General features: G+C 40.5%; 1 protein-coding gene across 9 annotated transcripts in view; it reads right to left on the reverse strand.

Annotated features, from left to right (window-relative positions):
* The window catches only part of CASK (calcium/calmodulin dependent serine protein kinase), a 303,425-nt gene that overhangs the window by 19,412 nt on the left and 259,939 nt on the right, over positions 1–24,074 (reverse strand). For all 9 annotated transcript variants that reach the window (XM_063450136.1, XM_063450134.1, XM_063450138.1 and 6 more), the window contains one exon: positions 19,039–19,154. In XM_063450136.1, the coding sequence (XP_063306206.1) occupies positions 19,039–19,154 (116 nt within the window). The remainder of the gene's footprint in view (positions 1–19,038; positions 19,155–24,074) is intronic.

Here is a 24,074-nt window from a genome sequence, read left to right on the forward strand (position 1 = left end):
TGATGCTTGGAGTCATCATTTAAACATCTATTAGCTTACTAAATGACTATGTGTATAAAGATGTCTCAAGCCATGCATTTGAAGAGACAAAGTGCAATCTCATTTACAATCAATCATGTATTAGAGCATGTGCAAGTCTGGCAGGATATATGTGGAATGCACAAATGATAACGGCTTTTAAAAGGCATATCTTCCTTATATAACATTGAGTGCAGGGTTGTGATTATAACAGGGATTTCTGGAGGTTGGAGTGTCCGTAATCTGGGTCAGCGTTCAGTCAGGTTACATAAAAATGGTCTACACATATGTTCTGAGTTAGTTTAACTATACTCTTCAAGTGATCAAACTGCACTTTAGCAAAATAATTTATTTTTGTTACTGAGCCTTTGTGTTCCACACATCTGATAATTCCCCTTTGTGCAGTCTTTAAATAAAACAATATTTAAAAAAACTGGCCTGTAGCACATACTAAACCCCCATCCCCGTGCAAGTTTTCTCTTGATAAAATCTAAATAAATCAGGAAAAAAAGCTCAAACATTTCCTTTGCAGCTATACAAAAAAATGTTTAGCTTGGTACATCTTTGAGGCTGTAAGTGATTTTCAACCTAATGAGCAAACCGGAACTACAAATTCATTAACAAAAGGAGAAAACTACAGTTCTGTAAAAAAAAAAAAAAGTTACACATTGATGCATACAACTATAATGTGAAATAATTCTCTTTTTTCTCTCTTTCACAAGAAGAAAACAAGGTGCGCACGCTGTTGACATGACAGGGTCTAGGTATTTATAAGTTCTAAGAATAATTGAAAGGATGGAGAATATTTCATGCCCACAAGGAGTGTTAAATGAGCTCAGCAATCAAAAAAGTTTTGTTTTTTTCCTTTTGGTTAACCTATGACATTTGTGACTCATGGATTATTTGTTTAGTTGTTCCCACAAGGACAATTGAAAGAAGCATATTAAAATACTGGGATGAGAAAGAAAATATCACTGATAGCATTACAGCGGTCACAATGTGTAAATATTTTATAGCATAGTATAAATATATTTAAAAACCATTACAGGGACAATACGCACAATAACCACATCATCACATTATATTGGTTATGGTGCAGTGAGTTTTAGGGGGCCATTTTGTGCTTGAAGTTGAACCAATTTTTTGAGTGGGGTCCATCTGCCACTCAAAGCCTGGTCCATATGCCTACACTTCTATATTATGCATCCAAAGTTGTCCTACGTTGGAGGGAAACAATAGGTTCAAATTATACTGTCCCCAATAATTCTAGCCTATTACTCTTGTAGGAGAGTATGTAATAGATTGCACCATAAACATAATGAAGGCTGTACTTCCTCTTACTTTTGGGAGAGAAGCGACTGGCTTATAACAGCAGGGTGTTTTGCAAATCACTGCAGCTATAAGTAACTATGAACAGGGAAATGGTCAAAGGAGACGATCGTACTATAACCATTCAATAAGTAAACGTTGCCGAAGGGCTTACAGTGTTTCTTTAATAAAAACTTTTGTATTTTATATCTATTAATAGTGTCTCTAAGAAAGGGAAAAAAAAAAAAAAAAAAAGATCCAGCATATCTGCTCTGAATTCCATTGTGTTTTATTTTTTATTTTTTTTATTAATCCCTTAAACCTACACCTAGAAAAATGAATGGAAGTATGTGACTGCAGTACCTAAATGTTAATGAGCATCAGCCCATTGCTTCCAAAGCGTTAACATAGTGTTTGCCTTAGCCAGTGTGAATGTGTCACAGTGAGTGCAAAAGACAAACGCAGGTTCAAAGTGGTTAATGCTGGTGCAAAAAGAGCTACCTATGCAATTAATGGAGGATAAAGTCATAGAGGTATAAATATTTCAGGACACAAGTGAATAGTGGTTTACTCATAAAGACACCATCACCTGCCCAAACTGCTGGAAAACAACACCTCCCCCAAGCTCCACAATGCCTGACAAAGGCCTCTGAAAGGACTGTGTCCCAAAAGTTTGTACTTCTATTCTTTTACTAAATGCCTAGGTAGCACCTTTTGCATAAGCGTTGACCATTTTGCATTTGGATTTTTCTTTTGCACTCACTTAAAACCTATGCCTACCTCAGAGTCCAACACCAGTTAAACATCTAACTTTAGGCTTAGAAAACCCAAATTGGGAAGAAGCAAATTGCATTCAAGGAAAAATGCTTGAATATCGCAAACAAGTGACTGAAAAGCTATTAAACTGTATTTTAAACATAGTTTGTGAATAATTGGCTGGATTATTCACATCACAAATAAGGAACCTGAAATAATACAGTTTGAATTTTAGGAGATGGGAGGGAACTAGATTCATCAACTGGCTCTGTGGATGAGAGAAAAGCTGCTTGTGTCAACAGATTAGTGGGTGCATTTCTGCATGATAATACCACTTTTCTTAAAATATGATTAACATAGCGAAAGATGTTCTTTACATGATGAAAGGTCTTTATTTTATTTCTTATAATAGTACTTCATAAAAAAGATGACTTACACAAAATATAACTCCTTCTTAGCAGATTAAGAAGATTAAAAAAAACTATTTCCCACACATTTTTGTTTCACTTCAACCACTTCAATAGCAGAGGCTAATAATGTAAACAAACCACTACTACAGTCCAAAATGGCATAGAGCCACAGGGCTAATAATACATTTTCAGATTTTTAGCAAATCTAATACAAACGTATATGAAGGGGAGGAATACCAAAAACGAAACAAACATTCTAAAACAAAACCCCTCCAAAACCTCTGCCTGTCATAGAATTGCAAAAGAAAACACTGGTGGCACAGACAGATATTACATATATCTCCTTAAGACAAATGAGACATGAGCTTTTTGCTATAAATGCTCACAGTATGGTAATGTCTGTGCTCACCACGACAATATCTGGCACATATTTAACTTACTGCTTCATTAACGGGATCCATAATTGCAACATTCTCAAGATGGTCTCTGTATACACAGCTGCTGATATACACACTATTACAACCTAAAATCTCAGGAAGATATACATGACCCTGGAGTAAGGGATGCACTTTGGTATCCACTATTCACAAAGACCTAAGATGCGAGAATAAAAGGTGATGTGAGGAAGAAACTGCTGGACCATCCTGGATATTCATCAGTTTATCTTTTAAATAGTGGAGGCAAAAAGACATGCATTTAAAGGATGCATGAAATATACCAAAAAAAAAAAATGGAAACTGTTCAAGGGACACTATAGTCACCAGAACAACTACAGCTTATTGCATTTGTTCTGGTGAGTAAAATCATTCCCTTCAGGCTTTTGCAGTAAACACGGTCTTTTCATAGAAAATGCAGTGTTTACATTACAGCCTAGTGATGACTCTAGAAGCCTTCTGAGGAGTGGCCAGTAGAGGTGCTTCCTGGGACAGTGCGGCACTGCCATTCAATGTCCCCTACCTCTGCATGGAGTCACTGAACTTTCCTCATAGAGATGCATAGATTTAATGCATCTCTATGAGGAGATGCTGATTGGCCAAGGCTGTGTTTGGCTTGTGCTGGCTCTGTCCCTGATCCGTCTCCTTGACAGTCTCAGCTAATCCTATTGGAAAGCATTGTGATTGGCTCAGAGAATCACTTCTGATGATGTCAGCCAAGCAGGCAGATCAGGGGCTGGAGACTTGACTAAAAGTAAGATTGTACTATATTTAGGGGGGCAGGATGGTGGTTTTAACACTTCAGGGTCAGGAATACAGGTTTGTGTACCTGACCCTATCACGTTCCTTTAAAGTGACCTGCTAAGAGCCTGGGTGGTGGTCTTGGGTAGAAATCTAAATATTTGGTAAAGAGCGACTGAGAATGGAAAAGAAAGGTATAATGCAAGGAATGGGCCCAAATGCAAAGTCTTTTTTTTTTTTTTTTAAATACATTTTTATTGAGAATGTGGCAGTTACATATGAGAATATCAAGCAGTACAGTCATTGATAAAATGTACCGGATATACATTAAACAAAGTGTACCAAGATAGTATAGGAATATGAAAAAAGTCACATTATCTTTTATAATTACAAAAAACAATTAAGCATTGATTCTTAAGAAGAGTGCACGGCTCAGCAGTAAAAATTAGGTCTACCATGAATTGAAGAAGGAAATCGTAAATGGATGGAACTATAAAGAGCAATTAGTGAGCCTTGAATGCTAGTACCATAGTAATTAATGGTATTGTGAAGAGCAGCAAGGCTCCAATATAGCATACTGGATATTAAAGGGACACTCCAGGCACCCAGACCACTTCTGCCCATTGGAGTGGTCTGGGTGCCAACTCCCACTACTCCTAACCCTGCAAGTGTAATTATTGCAGTTTTTTATAAACTGCAATAATTACCTTGCAGGGTTAACTCCACCTCTAGTGGCTGTCTACTAGAGGGAACTTACCGACTCATAGCAAAGATTTTCTTTGCTAGAGCGTCGCTGGACGTCCTCACGCTGTGTGAGGACCTCCAGCGTCGCTCAATTCCCAATAGGAAAGCATTAAAAATATTTTTCAATGCTTTCCTATGGGGAGCGCTAATGGGCATGCGCATTAGGTCTCCCTGGCCGGTGGGCGGGATCAGTCTCGCCCACCGACCGACGGAGTCAGAAGGAGGAGCGTCGCGGAGGAGGAAGCAGCGACGAGGGACATCGTCGCTGCCTCAGGTAAGTTACTGAAGGGGTTTTCACCCCTTCAGCAACTGGGGATTTGGGGGTGGGAGGGAGAGGGAACCTGCAGTGACAGTTTTCCTGGCACTGGAGTTTTCCTTTAACATGTAGACCAGTGAACAAAATGAGAAAATTTAAAAGGAAACTAAACAATGCACTAAAGTCAAAACGTTCTATTTCAAAGTGGAAAAGAAATATTTCCACAGTAATATTCACGGCAATCTATCTTTAAACTACAAGATCTGTCTGTGTAACTAAGATACATTGTTCATGTTCTAAAATAGATTTTAGTTCCATAAATTGACATTCGCAATTTACATAGAATTCCCCAATATAGCCCCGCTCCTGGCTACACCCCCACTCACACTCTTAATATTAAAGTGTCTCTCTTTGTACATTGAAAATTTTGTCAGTTATGGGATTATGCACCCTAAATTGCTCAATATTAGTTGTGCCATGAATAAACTTATGAGTCCCGGCCCTTCACAAAGATTACATGTGAGAGGAAATGCTTCCTCTCCCTGCATTTTCATCTTTATAATCTTCTGTGAGCGCTCTAAATCCCTGTTCCAAACACTGTTAAAAATTGAGTTGAAATTCTCTTTAACCCCTGATTTGGTCAGACCAGACACAGCCACCCAATAGAATTAAATATATGCTGTTGAGGACCCCGCTCTAACTAGCTTACAATCTAGGTGGGGTATTAAAAACACAATGGGAAGGACAGTGTGGGAGATTGGAACCAAGTAACAGGTTGACTTATCCTGGGGCTATTCTAAAGAGGTGTGTTTTTTTTTCGGGGGGGATTTTAAAGGACGGAAGAATCTGATGGGAAAGGCAGACTATTCTATAAGAATTGAGCTGCCTGCCAGAAGTCCTGCAAATGTGAGTTAACAACACAGGTACGGGCAGCAAACAGGTTAAGGACACAGACAAAGCGAAGTGACTGAAAAGTGGTGTTTCTATTAAGTAACGTGTGTGTGGTGGGAGGTTAGAGTTGAGAATTTCAGAGGTAAGAGTTAATATTTTGAATTTGAAGGAAGCCAATGTAATTTGCAGAGGTGTGACAGAGGAGGAGAGGGAAATAAGCCTGGAAGCAGCATTCATTGTGGACTGTAGAGAAACAGTATGCTCTCTGGAGAGACCAATTAGGAGAGAATTACTGTAGTAGAAATTACAAGAGAATCTTGTGTAAGAAAGGGGAGGATGCGGGCAATGATGGTCAGATAGTACTGGCAGGATTTGGCACTAGACTGGATTTGAGATTATAAAGGGGAGGTTGGCATCAAAAATAGCACCAAGGCAGCAAGCTTGAATGGATTGGCTAATGCACCTACAATCAACTTGCAGAGAGAGCAACAGCGTAGGATAATTATTTCTAGGAGAGAAGACCAGTAGCTCAGTTTTAGAAAGCTTGAGTCTTAGAAAGTGGAAGGACATCCAATCTCATACAGAAGGGAGGCAACTGAAGACTCCTAGGACTGTCAGAGAGAGATCAGAGGAGGAGAAATATCTGGGTATCATCAGCATATAGGTAGAAGTAGAATACAAAAGAATTCATACATTTTCCAAGAGAAGCAGTATAATGAGAAAACAGAAGGGCACTCCAATTAAGAAGTAGGAGCAGGCAGGTGTTACCAGAAAAGAAGACACTGAAGGATCATTGGGAGAGAAGGGATTGATAACTATGAAAGGACAATTTCACTTGATTATTTGGTGTGTGGCTTAATATTTAATAAGCCTTCTCCCTAGATTTATCTCCTTATATTTGCTTGGCTGTTAGATAGTCTTAATGAAATATTAAGACTAGTTAAATATACCACAATTCATCCATATTCAGTCAAAGGTCTAAAGGAAGATGTTTCAAGTTTACAAGGGACAACTGTGGTGACTGCCAATCTTCAATGTAAAAAATAATAATTGTTTCAGTGTGTATACAATATGTGTTGCAGAGGGTACACCATTTGTTGCAACCACCAACACAACAATCAGCGAGAGATCAGTGTAGAAGCAATAGGCTTCTGAGCATTTGCCATCTTCACTAAGCTGTACCAAACTGCTCAGATGTTGTCAGTGTACTAAACAGACACAAAATCATGTTCGGTTTATTGTGTCTACATACCATCAATACAAAGATAGCCAGACTCCAATAGGAACTGTGTGAAGGAAATTTAGAGAGAATGTATACCACCAGCAATAATCCTATTTCCCTTCTAAATGTAGTTTTTTTTAGATGGAACTTTGCCCAGTTCATTTTTATATCATGGTTTGCAGTTTTACAAAAATCACATTGATGCAAAAGAAGATCGTCAGTTAAAGCCCTTAAGACTACTATCTGAAGAATTCCACAGGGTTATAAATACCAAATGACTAACGTATTGCACTTTTATTTTTCAGCACCGTAGCGGACACTGCAGTATAAAGTCAAGGTCAACACCTTTTCCACCTGAAAAGAAATTCTTTACAAGAATTACATCATCTCTGGCAGAACGCTCTGTGCATAAAATCTGCCGGGTAATACATTATATCTGACTCTGCCTGAGAACCACTAGAAGGACATTTCTCATTACAGACCACATAAATATGCAATCTACGCAATGAAATATCAATCAAGAAAGCCTAGATAAGTTATAGTACCAATTCCGGCTGGGCTGAAAATATTGTAAGCGTGTTTGATATGTACATATATTTTCATGGCTGCCATTTAAGCAACTCAAAAATATATGTTGCTTGGGAGCGTAAACATCAAAAACCATCTGTAGCACATACAAAAGAAAAAAAAATCACTTAAAACCACAACTACTCAATTAAAAGGGTATTGTACATGAAGCACAAGAACAATATTATGAATAGAATGCAGCATGGATAATTTTATAGTTGCTGCTTAAATGTGCATAAGATTTGCATTTGTGCTAAAGTCAGGCGCTACATGGAGGATTAGCAATTGTATTTTTAAAGTTTCTTTATTGATTGCTGAAGAAAGGTATTACATGGAAACAGAAGCAAAAAAAAGTAAAACAAACAGAAAACAAACAAAACAAAAACAAGCATTTTCACTTGACAGGTTACTTACATGCACAGAGGCCATTGGGAGGTAGACGGCATGAAAAATGTACAGGGGGTCATTGAGATATGGCTTGCAATATATTAGTGAAATTAAATTTCTAATATGCACAACAATTTTGAACATAAGGCAAATAAATCACATTGACAAAACATATTCAGAAAGCCCACAGTTATTTCATTTAATACGGTTTTGTGCACAATCTAAAGATGAGACATTTTAAACGCCATATATACTACAGCTCATTTTAGTAGTTATAGTGCTATTTGTTTGTGGGTACCATCTCCATTATCTTTAAAACCATAATGGAGAGGTCTGAAAAAAATTAGGGCTCTCCCCAGCAACCAACACCTAGTCACTCTGCAGCTACTTAGATAATGGAGCACGCACAAACTCATAGCACCATAATCACTCCTGCAGCTAAAATCATACTATATATTAGTAACTTCCATATATTCGTTTTTTTGTTTTTAATCTGTGGTATGAAAAGTAAATATATATATTATCAAGCATGCTGGATAGATTTTAGGGTCTTTCTCTAAGGATTTATTAACAGATAACATTCTGTAAATACTGATTATCTGTCCTGAATTTATAGGAACAATCTCTGGTTTCGGCAGACTGTTCCAGTGTGTGGTTAATTCTGGATACATATAACTTTAATAATATTTGAATGTGATATTGTCCCTCATGTTCTACATCCAAAAAGTCCAATAATATCACAATGATCATTTTTTTGAAAATATTGGTTAACAGATGTTTGGGGATGCTAGGTTTTGATATTTGTGAAAATGACAAAAAAAAACTTTTTTACAGGAGATTTTAGGATTTACATTAACTTAGTTTTTAACAGTCTGACACTTGTCATGCTTTGCGTTTTTATGAAGTCTATGCACCAAGCCCACCACATGGTAAATTGCTACACATACATGTAAATACCTTAAGTGCACAGTGCTAACTTATCTTGCTTCTAAATAGGTAACAAGATCCATTTTCAAACTTTTTGACATTTATATTTATTGTTCAAATGGCACATTCAGAGCAGACAGCAGATCTTTTACCTGACACCTTGGCCTAGCAACTAATTGGATACAAAGTAATTAAATGAAAAGAAAGATTTTGTAACATCAAACTGGAATTAACTATCTATTGCAGAGCGTTAATGTGTTTAAATGTGAGAATACATAATTTGCATATTAATTTGCAAAGTTTAGTAATAAAACAGAGTACATGTATAAGGAAAAGTTTCAGTTGCGACAATACTGTTTTAAGAAAGAGAGAAGCTCAAATTTCCTTGGCATCAGTTATGGCTCTTTAAAGAAATGTCTATCTGAACCATAAGAACGTCAGTGTTAGAAACACCTATATGACTAAAACTATAACCATGTTTATTATAAAACCTTGAACGCAATGATTGCCATAGCTGAGCAAAATAGAACTCTCCATGGAGCAATGTGTGCAGAACAGAAGGTTTTAATTGGCTTCTGAATCTTCTTTTTTTGTTTTTATATGACCGCAGGGGAATGGATGTCTAAATATTTTATACCCACATGAGGGAACAAGAGAAAATGACATGGCTGGAAAGTTGCAATATGACCCATAGAAAATGGCTGTAAAATATGCATTATTAACCAACTGATATTTTGGGAATAGGATCAGAATTAGCTGCACTTAGCTTCAGTTTTAGGTGTGCAAGCAAACAATATTCTGGTCTACACTGAAAAGTGGAAGGTTTTAAGCCAATATAATTCATGTGCATTGACTGTTGCTGCAGTGATATTTTTTCTTTTATGTAATAACTTCACACTACAACTTCAACTTACAGCCTATATTTAATATTCTTAAAAATGTAAAATTATTAACCATCTTGTAGGTTTGTGTTTGCATTGCTTTGCAGTGCAAACCATAAAAACAAAAAATCATATTTCTCAGCAGAATTCTTCATTATATTAAATGTAGCTCAACACATTCCTAATTGTCCCACACTGCAGTAAACACGCATGCAAATTCAGCAGAAACGTAAAACATTAGTCTTTATTTTGTACTCTATTGATCTTTCTTGGGATAGTAAAACAAAGCATCAGCATTGTAATCTCCACTTACGAGAGTGCTCATCACTTAAGATTGAGAGCCACATCAGCAGCGTTACAACACACCAGTTTTGGTTACATTTGGTCAAGCAAATGTGCACTAAATTTCCCATAATGCTCAGTCATTACATGGAAAATGTAAACAAAAATGGCTGATGGTTAAAGGGACACTATAGTCACCAGAACAACTACAGCTTAATGTAGTTGTTCTGGTGAGTATAATAGCTCCCTTCAGGCATTTTCATGTAAACACTGCCTTTTTAGAGAAAAAGCAGTGTTTACATAGGCGTCCACCGGGGGGGCACTTGCGCGCCCCCCCCCCCAACCCTACCCCCTGGATTTTTCAGCTTGTTCTGCTATTTTTCGTGTGAGATTAAAAATACAGTGCAATACTGGCGTGGCGCGGTATGTAGAGAGACAGGGATAATGGGTGCTATATCTCATCCCTGCTTCTCTCCGACTGAATCCACAGGGGAACACCACATGCAGCCAGCAGATCAGGTAATTGAGGCATGGGGGAGAGATAGCATACAGACAGGGCCGGATTTTCCTATAGGCTAACTAGGCTGAAGCCTAGGGCCTCAAGATCAAGAGGGGCCTACATTCAAATTGTTAGCAAAATAAAAATTACACTATTCTAAAAACAGTGAACACTAAAACACTGAACCGAAAATAAGGAGAAATTCTACGCATATGATATGACCAGTGGCGAACTAAAGGCCTCATAAGTGGAATAGCCTAGGGCCTCTTTTCATCTAAATCCGGCCCTGCATACAGATCAGGGAAGTGAGGCATATGGGGGGACAGAGATAGCCTACAGATCAGGGAAGTGAGGCATATGGGGAGCAGAGAGTCTACAGATCAGGGAAGTGAGGCATATGGGGGGGGGGGGAGGGGGCACAGAGATACCCTACAGGTCAGGGAAGTGAGGCATATGGGGGGATGAGATAGCCTACAGATCAGGGAAGTGAGGCATATGGGGGGGGGGGGAAGAGATAGCCTACAGATCAGGGAAGTGAGGCATATGGGGGGGGGCAGAGATAGCCTACAGATCAGGGAAGTGAGGCAATGGGGGGGCAGAGATAGCCTACAGATCAGTGAAGTGAGGCATATGGGGGGGGCAGAGATTGGAAGGGTCTGGAAGGAGCTGGAAGGGTCTGCAAGGAGCTGGAAGGTAAAGCAGCGCAAAGGTAAAGTAGAAGGAGCAGAAAGGGTCAGCAAGGAGCAGAAAGGGTCAGCAAGGAGCAGAAAGGTACAGAAGGAGCACAAAGGTAAAGGAGCAGAAAGAATCAGAAGCAGCACAAAGGTAAAGTAGGAGAAGGAGCAGAAAAGTGTAGCAAGGAGCAGAAAAGGACAGCAAGGAGCACAAAGGTAAAGTAGAAGGAGCAGAAAGGGATCAGAAAGAGAAATGAGCAGAAGGGGGAGCACAATAAGCAGAAAGTAGCAGAAAGGTGAAGGAGCCAAGGAGGAGAGAAGACAGTGTCAGAAGAAAAAGAAGAGTGTGTCAAATGAATGAGAAGAAAAGGAGATTGGAGCAGGAAGGACAAGTGAAGTGAACCCTCCACTTTATTCTGGACACCACATCATAAGGCTTTGGTACCTGGTCCTGGCAGTGAAACTTTGGACTTTCTCATCTCCCCAGGTAAAAAAAAAACACAGTGTTAATGTGTTCACTTTTATTTACTTAGTGTCAGGAAGCAAAGAGTGCCGCTGGGGAGGGGTGTCGCTGATTGGCTAGAGCGGTCAGCTGGCATTCTAAGCCAATCAGTAGCTCTCCATTCATAAAAAAGTAAAACATTTTTATGAACCGGAAACTAGCGATTGGTTTAGAGCGTCAACTGACCACTCTAGCCAATCTGTAGCACCCATGCCTGACGTCAATCTGCACTTCCTGACACTCCGTTTCAGAAGACGAATACCACTGAGCGACCTGGAAATCTGGAGCTAGAGGAAGCCTTTGGGGTTAAACCATTTGAGAGCGGTTTAACCCCTTAAAGGAAAGAGAGCACCCAGGGGCTTGATGGCATCATAGCATTTTCATTTAGATGAATTTGTTATGGTGACCAGAATGTTCCTTTAATTTGCTTAAAGGAACACTATAGTGTCAGGAATACAAACATGTATCCCTGACACCATAGTTGTGAAAATGCTATATACCCTGGCTTTATGTGATAATGACTATGCTCCTCCCCTTCATGACACTGTCAAAAAGGGACCACGCGTGGATATCAATACAATTATTACAAAATTCCTGCGGACGCGCATGAGTGTTTACATCGCCTCTAGGGACACCTCCAAGTGGTCACTCCTCAGATGGCCACTGGAGGGGCTTCCTGGCTCAGGGCTGCACAGTAAGCAGCCCTGCCATTTAGCGTCCCCATGCTGAATTTTCCTCATAGAGATGCAATGCAGCTATGAGGAGATGCTGATTGGCCAAAAAACAGCGCTTGGCCCCGCCCCCTTGCCGATTTTAGCCAATCCAATGCTTTCCCTATGGGAAAGACTCACTCTCTTGTGCATTGCGCGGCCCAACTTGCCTGGGTCACTATATGGGGTGCTGCCCCTATCTCCCTGCCGGTGACTCTTGTCCTCTATACTCCTTGAGGTCGCTTTGCCTAGGACCGCTGCCCGGGAGAACCCTTATCCAGGTTAACCGCGCAGACAATGACTACTATGGCAGTGACCGCCTCTGTGGAATTAGGCTTCAGCCAGGGTCCTCCCTTAAACTTATCAGGAGCGTAACGCTAGAGGGCCCACCTTTAAAACGGCAGGCGACTTCAATGAGTCAGACTCTCCTAGAGGAGAGCAGGCAAGGGCACATAAGCGCTACTGGAAGGGTGAAGGCCCTGAACCAGTGACTTGAATGAGTCAGACTCTCCTTGAGGAGAGCAGGAAAGTGCACATGAGCGCTACTGGAAGGGTCAATGCCCTGAACCAGGCTCCCGGAAAGATAAGACTCTGAGGAGCAGCTAACCCCTCTGCAATCGGCCAGACGGCCCTGCCTATATGGCGCGGGGGAGGCGATGACCACCGGACGCGGCAGTGACCTTCTTAAAAAGGCAGACGACTTGGAGGAGTCAGACTCTCCGAGTGGAGAGCAGGCAAGGGCGCATAAGCACTACGGGTAGGGTGAAGGCCCGGAACCAGACGCCCTGAAAGATTAGACTCAGGAGAAGTGTCTAGCCCTGATATGATCGACCTTGACGGCCAGACGACACTGCCTATGTGGCGCAGGGGTGAAGGTCCCCGTAACCCCCCCCCCATGGCCGCCCTAGCTGAATGGCGGGCGGACCGGTTCACCTCGGATGAAGAGGACAATAGGGGTGTGGATTATGATGATGGCCCCTAGTGGCACTGTGAGATGTAGAACAAAGTCCACTACAGGGGCCCCGACGACCTTGGAAGAAGAGGTCGTCTCGTGAATCGCCTTAAACGAACCCCTGTTCGACCCTCGATCCATTGCTCACCTGGTTTCTTTGGAATGATCTCTGCCCGATCACCTAGCACCATCGGTGCGTTTCTGGGCCCGTAGACCGCTGGCTTGTGAGATAATTCGAGCGGTATTCCCAGCCGGGCTCCCGAACAAAGTAGCCGCAAAACCAGACTTCGACCCCGATGGGGCACTGCGGTTTTGCTGGTTAAGCACCTGTCTAGTATTCAGAAGATCCTGAGTGCGTCCCACTGCAGTGCCTATACTATTAAGTCCGCACTGGCAAGCAGATTGTTCTCCGCTACACGAGTGAGTTGTGCTAGCGGAACATGGAAAAACTTGACAGAGGCTTATCTCAACTCCAACCTGTACCTTATACAGGGGATTGGACCCTTGACCCGGAATTTCACACTTTCCTCCACTTTCGGATGACATCCCAGATGGGGCCCCGAGTCTGGGGTGGCAGACGACCCTATCCTAAATGCAATTTGGACCGCTGGAGGTGCTTGGGATAGAGGGATCTGAGCCCCTCGGAGTCCCGGCACGAGTCTACGATTGAACGTTTATTCATTATTTACTTTGAATTAGACGCGGCCCTCAAGAAACTTCTAGGGACCGCGGGCCCAGTTCTGGAAAGGTGGCCTCTATTTTCTCCCTGGTGAGATAGGTATCTTGTGCATCAGTCATTTGGGTGACAATACAACCTGATTGGCAGGTTGGGAGGAATTGAGGACATTCAGGAATACCAGAACTATCTGAAGAGATCTTTCTCGTTTTCCACGCGTTGGGACCTGGACGCGACTCTTCATCAATATAGGACATCTTGCTGTACAGTCTACCTGGATGGGCTTGCCGGACCCCCTGCAAGGTACCTCCTAGACCGAAAGGTCAAACGCTCCCTGCGTTTTCCCTTGTTAGAGTCCCTGGATTTTGTTTTTTTCAACCAGGGAAATATCGACCTCCTCTACATCTCAAGGAGTGGAGTCCTGGAGGGCGGATTGGATGCCTACGCTCTCCTCTGCCCGAGTTCTTGTACATATGGAATAGTTTTCTCTGTGAGGACCCGGCGTCAAGACTTTAGTCCACGGAGGAGGACCCATCAGGCCCCGACCAGTTCGGCTAGATGACGGACCCGTTTGCTCAGCGATGGACGCTTCCCTCCAGGAGTGTTCGACACGGAGACGCGGATGAGTCTCCTCCGTTTGTTTGGTCTCAGGACCTTTCTACAGGTGCCTCGGTCTGCTGGTACTTTGGAATTATGATCTCCGCTTCGGCAGAGTCGAACCTAGTTCCTGGATTTCCTGGACCCTTGCTCATTTGATCTCGGGGATTGTGAGACTTTGGTCTGCATGGCGATCCTGACGTAGTTGGGTCTGGTATGGATCTCCTAATTTTGCTACCGCTTTTGCAGGGTTCGGGTATTGTTTGGTCACTTTATTACCGGGGACTGTCATATTAATTAGATTAGGTAGCATGTACGAATGTTGTCGGCAGGCCTCGCTCTGCTTAGAATTCCCTTTACAATTCCTGAGGACGGTATTCATCTCCCCAGGGGGTACACGCATTTTTGTCATGCTCCTATGGTGGGTTCTGTCCGGTTTTGCCCATTCACTGATTCTGGATTTATTTCAGTTATTATACCTTGTTTTTCTTTCAGATGGGTTCGGCGGTTCGGACCTTAGTTGTCTATCAGCCTTAGTCGGACCCGAGGGTCATATTCTTACTTTGGTAGCGCTCCCACCTTTAGGCGGTGTTCGATGTCACCGTTTGTTTAAATGGTTCTTCCCTTTTTCTCGCCCTTCATGTACCGCTTGGTTGTGGTTGGCATTGGCGAGGCGTATAGGTTTTTTCGGTTCACTTCAGTCCGTAACACAGCGACTTCAGGTACCGACATGGCGGGCGTTTTTCTCAAAGACATTGTACGCTGTCCTGACGGTTACGAGGAGCTATCTTCGCAGAGTTTAGGTTGGTACGGCGGATCGTGTTTCTTTGGTCTTTGCTGTCCGAGCGTTAAAACAGCAAATATGAAGCCTCCTGTCATGCTATAAAATTGTAGATTATACTAGCTTTAGTGTAACTATAATCCTAATTTTATTAATGACAGGAGGCGGATATTTCCCTCCCAGTTTCTCCCTCCCCTTGTTGTTTGTTGGTTTGACTGACTTGTTGTTTATTCACCTGGTCTCCTGGGCTAGGTTGGTTATCTGGGGGAGTTGGGGTTTATCTGGGATATGGTACCGTCAGTATTTTATGATGGGGATTCAGGTTTTTTCACTATCTGGGATATTATACTGTCAGTATTTACGATGGGGATTCATGTTTTCTCAGTACATTTCATTCGCTAATCAGTGTTTTCGACTGTTTATTTTGTTTCAGTTTAATGGTTTGGCTACATTTCTTAGATCTGACTACTCTACAGGATAAAGGTCAAGGCTTCACCCACTGGTTCCACGGTTTCAAGTTCGCATGGCATTCATCGTTATGTTATGTTTGTTTCTCCTGTTATTGTATTTGTGGTGTATTGTTCATGTACTTTATTTGTCGCAGCGTGAAAGAGGAAACAGTTAATTGGGAGAAGCCTTTTATAGATTCCTGTTTTTTTTGTCTCTGGTGTTTTTATCTCTATGTTAATGTGCTGCTGTGGAGTTCTAGTAAAGAGAGACTTAAGCAAATATTCGCCTCCTGTCATTAATACAATTAAGATTATAGTTACACTAAAGCTAGTATAATCTACAATTACACAGTATTTGAATGGTTTAACACTAAACCAATACCCTCTGTGCTGCTGGGGCTAAAGAGGAAGCATTAGCCTGAGCAGCAATTTGTGGCAGTGATTAGCTAAGTGTGTCAGCTGACTGCTTTCAGTCTGTTAAAGCTGCTAATTGGTAAATGAATTGGGATGGCTCTAGGGGGGGTTGGGCTGTAGATAATAAGGGACTCGTGTTCAGTGTTAAAGGTACACTGTAAGATCTGTAATGGTTTCATTTACTTGAAGTGGGTATAGTGCCTGTAGTTCCCTGGTGCAATCCTTTCATTCAGCATTAGACCATTTTTAATGCTGCACAACAGTCTCCAGCAGTCCATTTCCTCTGTGCTGCTTGGGCTAATCAAGAAGCCTTAGCCTGAGCAGCAATGTGTGGCTGTGATTGGCTGGGAGTGCCATCCATGGGTGGCTGGGAGTGCCATCCATGGGTGGCCAGGACCGTTATGCACTGTTAAACTATTTGAAAAGATGGCATTGCTAAAGGCCTCCAGGAACCATATTCAATTCAGTGAGATATAATGGTTAAAGTGTCTATAAAGTCCCATTGTAAAAAAAAAAAAAAAAAAAAAAAAAAAATCAACAGGGGTGGGCCCTGATTAAAAACCAAGCAAATCACGTGGTGGAGGAGCTCCTCCGATTTTCTGGGAAATGAGGCCCAAACAACAAGCTTATCCAACATTCACGCAGCTACTTGACACCTTTCTTACTATTATGGAACTGTCTGCGGCCTGCTGGAGTGCACAAGGTGATGGAGGTGGCAGACTCTCAGCCTTTTAGTGCTCTTGCTGCTCTGGGTTTGTGGGGGTTATCCCCGACTACTCTGGCAACTTGTGGCTACTCTCTCAAACCTTCATTATACAGATTCCAAGATGGCGGATGATCCTGTTATTGCAGAGCAGAGGCAGCGAGTGTACCTTGGGATCAGATCAGGTTACTGTGTTTCTACATCTAAAATACCGCTATCTTCTTTTGCACACTGCAACATAACTCAGAGGGCTCCCGTTGGCTGCTGTCAAATAATTTGTTGGAGCTGGTCGAAGATGGCTGGCTTTCTTCCGGCTGCCGGTGCTTAGGGGCTTTTGATGCTTGCACAGCTTCCAATGCCAGAGGGTCCATAAAAGACAACAGAAGCGTTGTGAAGAAATAGTGGGCAGACAGCGGCCTGCACCAAGCACTAGATCTGAGACGAATTGTTGTGCCTGGAGCGCCCTGACAGGGAAGCATTTTGTACCTTTGTCTGCAAACAGACCTGAAGGCCAACTGGTGCTTACTTGTACCTGGTTTTGAGCCGGTTGACAGAGGGAAAAGGGGCTCAGGCCAGCTTTCATAACTTGGTACCAATTTGTTTTTTGACAAGGAGTCTGATAAAGTCTCTTTGCTTACCAGTTAGCAGTTGTCTCATTTCAATGTTTACTTTCCTTTTAATTTGTATTAGTTTCATACTATAGCTGAGAGTTTCCTAGCATGTCTGAATTTTAGTCGTTAATTATCGCAGACAACAAATAAGAGTTATGCATAGGCCTATTAACCCCTTAAGGACCAAACTTCTGGAATAAAAGGGAATCATGACGTGTCACACACGTCATGTGTCCTTAAGGGGTTAATCTTAGCCTAATTTCTGTAGCTGACCAAGTTATTTGCCATCTGCTCAATATACATATGATACTCTGCTGATACTCTTTTGTAGTCACACATTATTAAATTGAAAAAATATATATTTTGCAGTATTGTAATTGTCATTTATAACCTTTCTGTCACAATAAAAACACAGATTGACAAAAAAAAAATGTTTTAACACTGAATGGAGTAGGCCAGTAGGTTAAAATGGGTATATGGCCAGGAGTGTCCCTTTAATAGTGGTAATGAAACCCAACATTACTAAACAAAGTATATTTCAAATAAAATGAAAAAGACACTCTGAGGTCTAAGGTGACTTTCACACTTTTCATGCAGTTAATTTAGCATCAGTCTCTGGCAAAATGTCAGGTAATATTTTGTTTTTAACACAGAGACAAAATGTTTGCAATTTTGCAAACCTGGTTTATTTTACTGCCGTAATATAACCAAATGTGATTAAATTTTTTTTAAACTTTTTTAATTTCAAAGCTGAATTTACAACCTGGTCATTGTAGTTTTATTTTTAATACAGTCATGAAAGGATTACAATGTACACACTGGGACTGCTGGGGCAGTAGAGTTAATGGGAAGAATGATTAGATTCACCCTAAAGCCTAGTCTTTACTCACACCCTTCCAGGTCCCTCTCAGTTATAAATCACTGAATGATAGATTAACTTGGGACATGCATCACTGTATGACAGATATTTTAACTTTAGGATGGAAGCAATATAGGGAGCGAGTGTGGCATTGAGTACATTTAGCTAGTCTTTCCTCTTATTCAATGAATGAGGGGAAGATGTGGAGCCCATAACAGAAAAATAAAAATAAAAAATAAAATAACCCTTTGGTCACCGCTTTACACAATAACTCTAGGGGGTTAATTCATTGTTATATTGAGAAGGGGGGCTTGAGTAATTAGAGGGACTGGTCATTACTCAATTCCAAGTCTTCATTCTCACTCTTAATTACAAAAAGGAGGCTTGCAGTCCATATACACATTGATTGTTTTCTATGACTTTCCAGGGAAGTCTTTAGTTGTGAAGAGATTAAAACTGAAGGATGCCTTTTTAGATTGCTGTTTACGGTCTTTTGCCATGTATTCAGTGCATCTAAAAGAACAAATTTATGAAAGTGCTAGAATAAGAATGGTGAAAACAATACTAGCTGTTTCTTAAACTCGTGGAATCATAGTGAAAGTATAAACCACCTACAGTACATACCAAAAGTGCCATATGGTAAGCAAAGGAGGACAGTTCTCCTAGCATACAAACATTTAAAACTTGGAGAGACTGGAAAAGTGTTAGAATTGGGACTACAGACTAAAACATCTATCTCCAATGGGCTTTTTTTTTATGGTTAGGTCATTGGTTAGTAAGTCCATACCTGCATTGTGCTTTGCCAGGTATTTATCTTTGTACTGTTTTTTCTTCTTGCCAAACCAAGTACAGCTGGCCTGTTGCTCCTGCTTTGTCTTCTCCATTGCAATGCAAGCAACCCGCCTGTAATACAGCAATACATTGGAAATGTTCATTTAATCGCTCATAAAATTATTTTCAGGAATGATTTTAAAATGCTTCTATAGTACGGGGGAAGACGTTTGGCATTCTATTAGTTCACAAATGTTTCTGAAGACAATATGAAATGTTTTGTTTACTGGATACTGAACCAGGCTTGAGATTAAAATGTATGGGTCTTACAAACATTAAAGAGAAATTGTAAACTAAAAAGAAAACTTTCCTATGCCTGCAAATTCAGCCTACAGTCCACATCTCCTGGTTCTTGGTCCACAACGTCATATTTAGATATTAACCCTGAAACATAATCAGTCTTTTGGACTAATGTTTATGATAACATGTTTCAAAGATAAAGCAGGCTATTAATTAACATTTTCAGAGGATATAGTGTAATGAAAGTTTTACACTGCTTTGATGCAACCCCATGCTTCGTATAGAAAATAAGTGTGATATGTGGATTCTGAAGGCAACATGGACTTACAGCAAAGTCATTATTTACATACAAAATCTGTACTTTGTGTATCTCAAAATTTGGAATATTTAGGAAAAATATTTGTTTTTACTTTTAAACAAACATAACATAGTATAATATCTTGCCCATTAAGTGCTATGCATTTCTAATGCTGGTCCTTAATTACAAAATAAAGTAGACTAAATAACATTAAAAGCAAGATAGTAATTTACAGTTGTACATAGCAGGTTTTTTTCTGAATGGACATTGGGAAAATTGTAAAGATTTATTCTGAAGAATCAAAAAGGATTTTGTAAGATAACGATGAGCTGTAGTGAACAGTCTGCAGTAAAATTAAGAAAATTGATTGTAAATATATTAAATAGTTTCTTGTACATGTAACATAGCTGCAGATGTAGAATATTTATTGTGCAATTTACATTGGAGCAGCACTTGTTCAATTCAGTTAACAGCAACCTAAAATAATAATAAAATAAAACACACTAACACAAGCTACTACCTCTGTGAATCTATGTACTCTAAATGCAAATTGGTGCTTACAGAGAACTGTGTTTTCCTGTGTTTTCAATGAGTGTGGAAGTTTAGTTGAATTGGATTAAGTAACAAAGTAACTTAAAATGTATGTGCTTAAAATAAAGTGTAACACTATCTTCTTTTTAAGTGACGAACAATATAATTAAAGCATGATTAATTAGAAATGCATTAGAACTATAACACAAATGAGTTTACTACACACAGAGGATGGCAGGCCTTAAGTCATCGTTTCAAATCCTTTGAGATGGTACATTAAAGCACAGGTTTGGGCTCAACAGGGAATACGATAATGCAAGGAAGAAACATCTGGAGACTGAATAATTGTAAGAAAAATACGTATAGTGCAATATTGTAAAAAACTGCTAAAGTAAAATTAATGCCCCTCAAATGTCCATTGGCATAAGATATGCTGTATCAAAGAACTCATCCAAATATGGTTTTCATATAATGGGTGTCTGAAAGAACGATATCCTATGAAAGAAGTCAGGAAAAAAGCATAGAAAATGTGTAGATACAAATAGGATTGTAAACTCAAAATATTAATGCACATTTTGATTTTCAGTCCCAAATTAAATGCTCATATTTAATCTAAAAACATTCTGTAGCCATCTCAATGTTACAATACAAAGACCAAGGATTACACATTTACACAACAAATACCTTTTAATCTTTTGTTTTCGACTGGAGTTAAAACGGCTCTGTCACTTCTTAGTATTTTATAAATATGTAAGCTTTATAAAATACTAATGCTGACTACATTTGAAATTCCAATGCAACAAAAGATTCACTAAGACAAAGTAGAGACTACTTTGTGTTATGGACAAGCCTGAGTTTGACAAAAAGCAGAGCTCCGCTGTCAACTTTTGTCCAAACCCAGCAGTTGTCACAAGTGTCGGCTGTAGGATTCAGGCATTATCTCACTTAATCCCCATGATCTAGTGGGATCTTCCATAGATCTTGTCCAAGAGTACAACACTGATGCAGGTCCTGGCAGATGAAGCACCAGTAGCGGAAGAGGATCCCAGGGATGAAGATGGCAGGAGCCATAAGGGAAAGCTTCAGGTAAGTAAAACCTTTGACTGTATGCCGTGGCTACTGGACCCTAACCAGAGATATCGCCTATGGGGTTTGCAAAATATGACATTCACTTTAGAGAGAAAATATTCTTATTCATTTCTCTTTTGAAAATAAATACATTTAAATGTGATAAAAATTTTCGTTGGGTAACAGAACCGCTTTAATACTAACACTTGGCTTACGGTTAGCGAACCTCAACTAGGGTCAGCAATATTTAAGCAGTGTGCTGAGGTGTGGGATTATTTAGGTCGCTGCCATCCAATAAGCAGCAGCAGTGAGTGTCTGCGAGTGCGAGCGTCTGCGAGTGCGTGCGTCTGACTGCGAGTGTGTGCTTCTGTCTGCGAGTGTGTGTCTGTATGTGTCATTGTGTGTGTCTGTCATGCTCAGTGTTGCATTGGCTGCGACTGCACAGTGGAGTATCTGGAGGTGCATGGAGGCACGCAATGCCACGTCACATTCCGACATGACAGACGTGTAGCAGTAGGATCAGATTTGGCAGAGGGTGTGGACAGCGCCATTTGGGGGCCGGACTCTGGAGTTGCATACTGGCAGCGGCAATGTGAGTGGAGTCTGCTTGTTGGTTAGAGGGGGATACTGGGACTTAGTATATGGGGAAGGGGGACTGGGATTTAGTAGAGGAGGGTGCTGATTTTTTTTTGTATACTGTACTTTTCAAAATAAACCTATGTTTCTATGAAAATTTTAAGTTTTTTTTTTGCAGCCCACATAAACTTAAACCTAGTTTATGTGGCCCTTGCTAGACTTTGAGTTTGACATGCTTGGTGTACAGACACTCTGCAGTTAAAGGAACACTATAGTCACCTAAATTACTTTAGCTAAATAAAACAGTCTTAGTGTATAGATCATTCCCCTGCAATTTAACTGCTCAATTCACTGTCATTTAGGAGTTAAATCACTTTGTTTCTTATTATGCAGCCCTAGCCACACCTCCCCTGACTATGATTGACAGAGCCTGCATGAAAAAAAAAAAAACTGGTTTCACTTTCAAACAGATGAAATTTGCCTTTAATTGTATCTCAATCTCTAAATTGAACTTTAATCACATACAGGAGGGTCTAGCAAGCTATTAACATAGCAGGGGATAAGAAAATCTGAATTAAACAGAACTTGCAATAAAGGAAAGCCTAAATAGGGCTCTCTTTACAGGAAGTGTTTATGGAAGACTGTGCAAGTCACATGCAGGGAGGTGTGACTAGGGTTCATAAACAAAGGGATTTAACTCCTAAATGGCAGATGATTGAGAAGTGAGGCTGCAGGGGCATGTTCTATACACCAAAACTGCTTCATTAAGCTAAAGTTGTTCAGGTGACTATAGTGTCCCTTTAACCTGAATGATTATGCAGCACTGCTTTTTAGCAGAGACTCTTCCTTAAGTACAGATCATTTTTTAAACCTGCACATGCAGCAATGATTAGGATAGGCAAAAATCAAAAAAAAACAAAACACTAGATGTCCCTTAAAAGCCCACTTTTTAAAACACAAAAGGGACATAATGCTTAGTGCTAAAGTGACACAAATATATGATAAGCTACAAATATCATGCAATGAAAATTATGTAAAAGAAAAAAAATATACAAACGCCTCACGTTTAAAGATCCTAAAACTGTGGCACTTGTGGGGATTATCTTATCCCATAAATCTCTGTCCACCATAAATTTGTGTGCTATGCAGTTTAGCCAGTTGCAGTTCCACTAATTCCATGGGATGCCATCCCACAGCTTCTGTCATGGTATTTGTAACCTATTTCAGTTCTGTAGACCAAGCTGTAGGTAGTGATCTCCTGCACTACTGTCCTGCATGCAGAAAATGCCTTCCCTTGGAGCCCTCAATATCATATCTCGGGTTGATTATTCCATTAAACTGCATTACCCATCATATTGTGATATAATGAAACAATTGGGTAACTCTCCAATTGATGTACTCATAACACCGACTTTACCTGAGCAATATGCTCGCTCCTGCTGCCTCCACCTCCAATATCCTATGTTCTACTATCTGTCCTTACTTTCCACTACCCAGCTCAAAAATAAATAAATAAAAAGAGAGAAACTTTCTCCCGTAGAGCTCCACATATGTGGAAAAACATGATAGATATGATCACCAGTCTGAAGTACTTTAGAGCTGCACTATCAGCACACATGACATCGGCAGGCCAGAACTTGGTTCCAGGCTGCCTAATCTAAAATATATGCATTATTTATATCTATTGTCAGCGTGCACTGCTTCTCCCTGGCAGGAAGCTTCTCTGTATACATCTATTTCACGTGTATTTATATAGTAACTGTCTGTGTTTTTAAGGAAGTTCCACTCTGCCTCCCTCTCCCAATTTAGCCCTCCTCTTTTCCCTATGCCCTTAACTGATATATTTTTTGTAATCTTCCCCTTCGCCCTCCTCCATTCTGGGCTCAGAGGATGCACATGCGCTTAGAAACTTAAATCCTCCAATCAACGGTTACTTTATGAGAAGCCTTTGTTTGGAAAAGCTCTTTGATCAAGTTTCTGGGGAAGGGGGGAATATAGAATTCCAATAGGGTATTCTATTCAGCACACAAAATGGTTGAATAAACCCTTTTATAGCATATAAAAACCTACATAAAACACACTCCTGTGCAATAAGTGTCTGAATAAACCAATGTAATATTTGGGACACACTTTCTGTTAATGCTCACAATACAATGCATGGCTGTGGACTAAGGGAAGAACTTTTGATCATTTCTATTGGGGGTAGGGGGCATATGGAATGACAATAGGGTATTATTCTATTCAGCACAAGAAAGGGTTGGAGAAACCCTTTAATAGCA

Source organism: Pelobates fuscus, chromosome 1 (genome assembly GCF_036172605.1).
Source record: "Pelobates fuscus isolate aPelFus1 chromosome 1, aPelFus1.pri, whole genome shotgun sequence".
NCBI classification, from domain to species: Eukaryota; Metazoa; Chordata; class Amphibia; order Anura; family Pelobatidae; genus Pelobates; species Pelobates fuscus.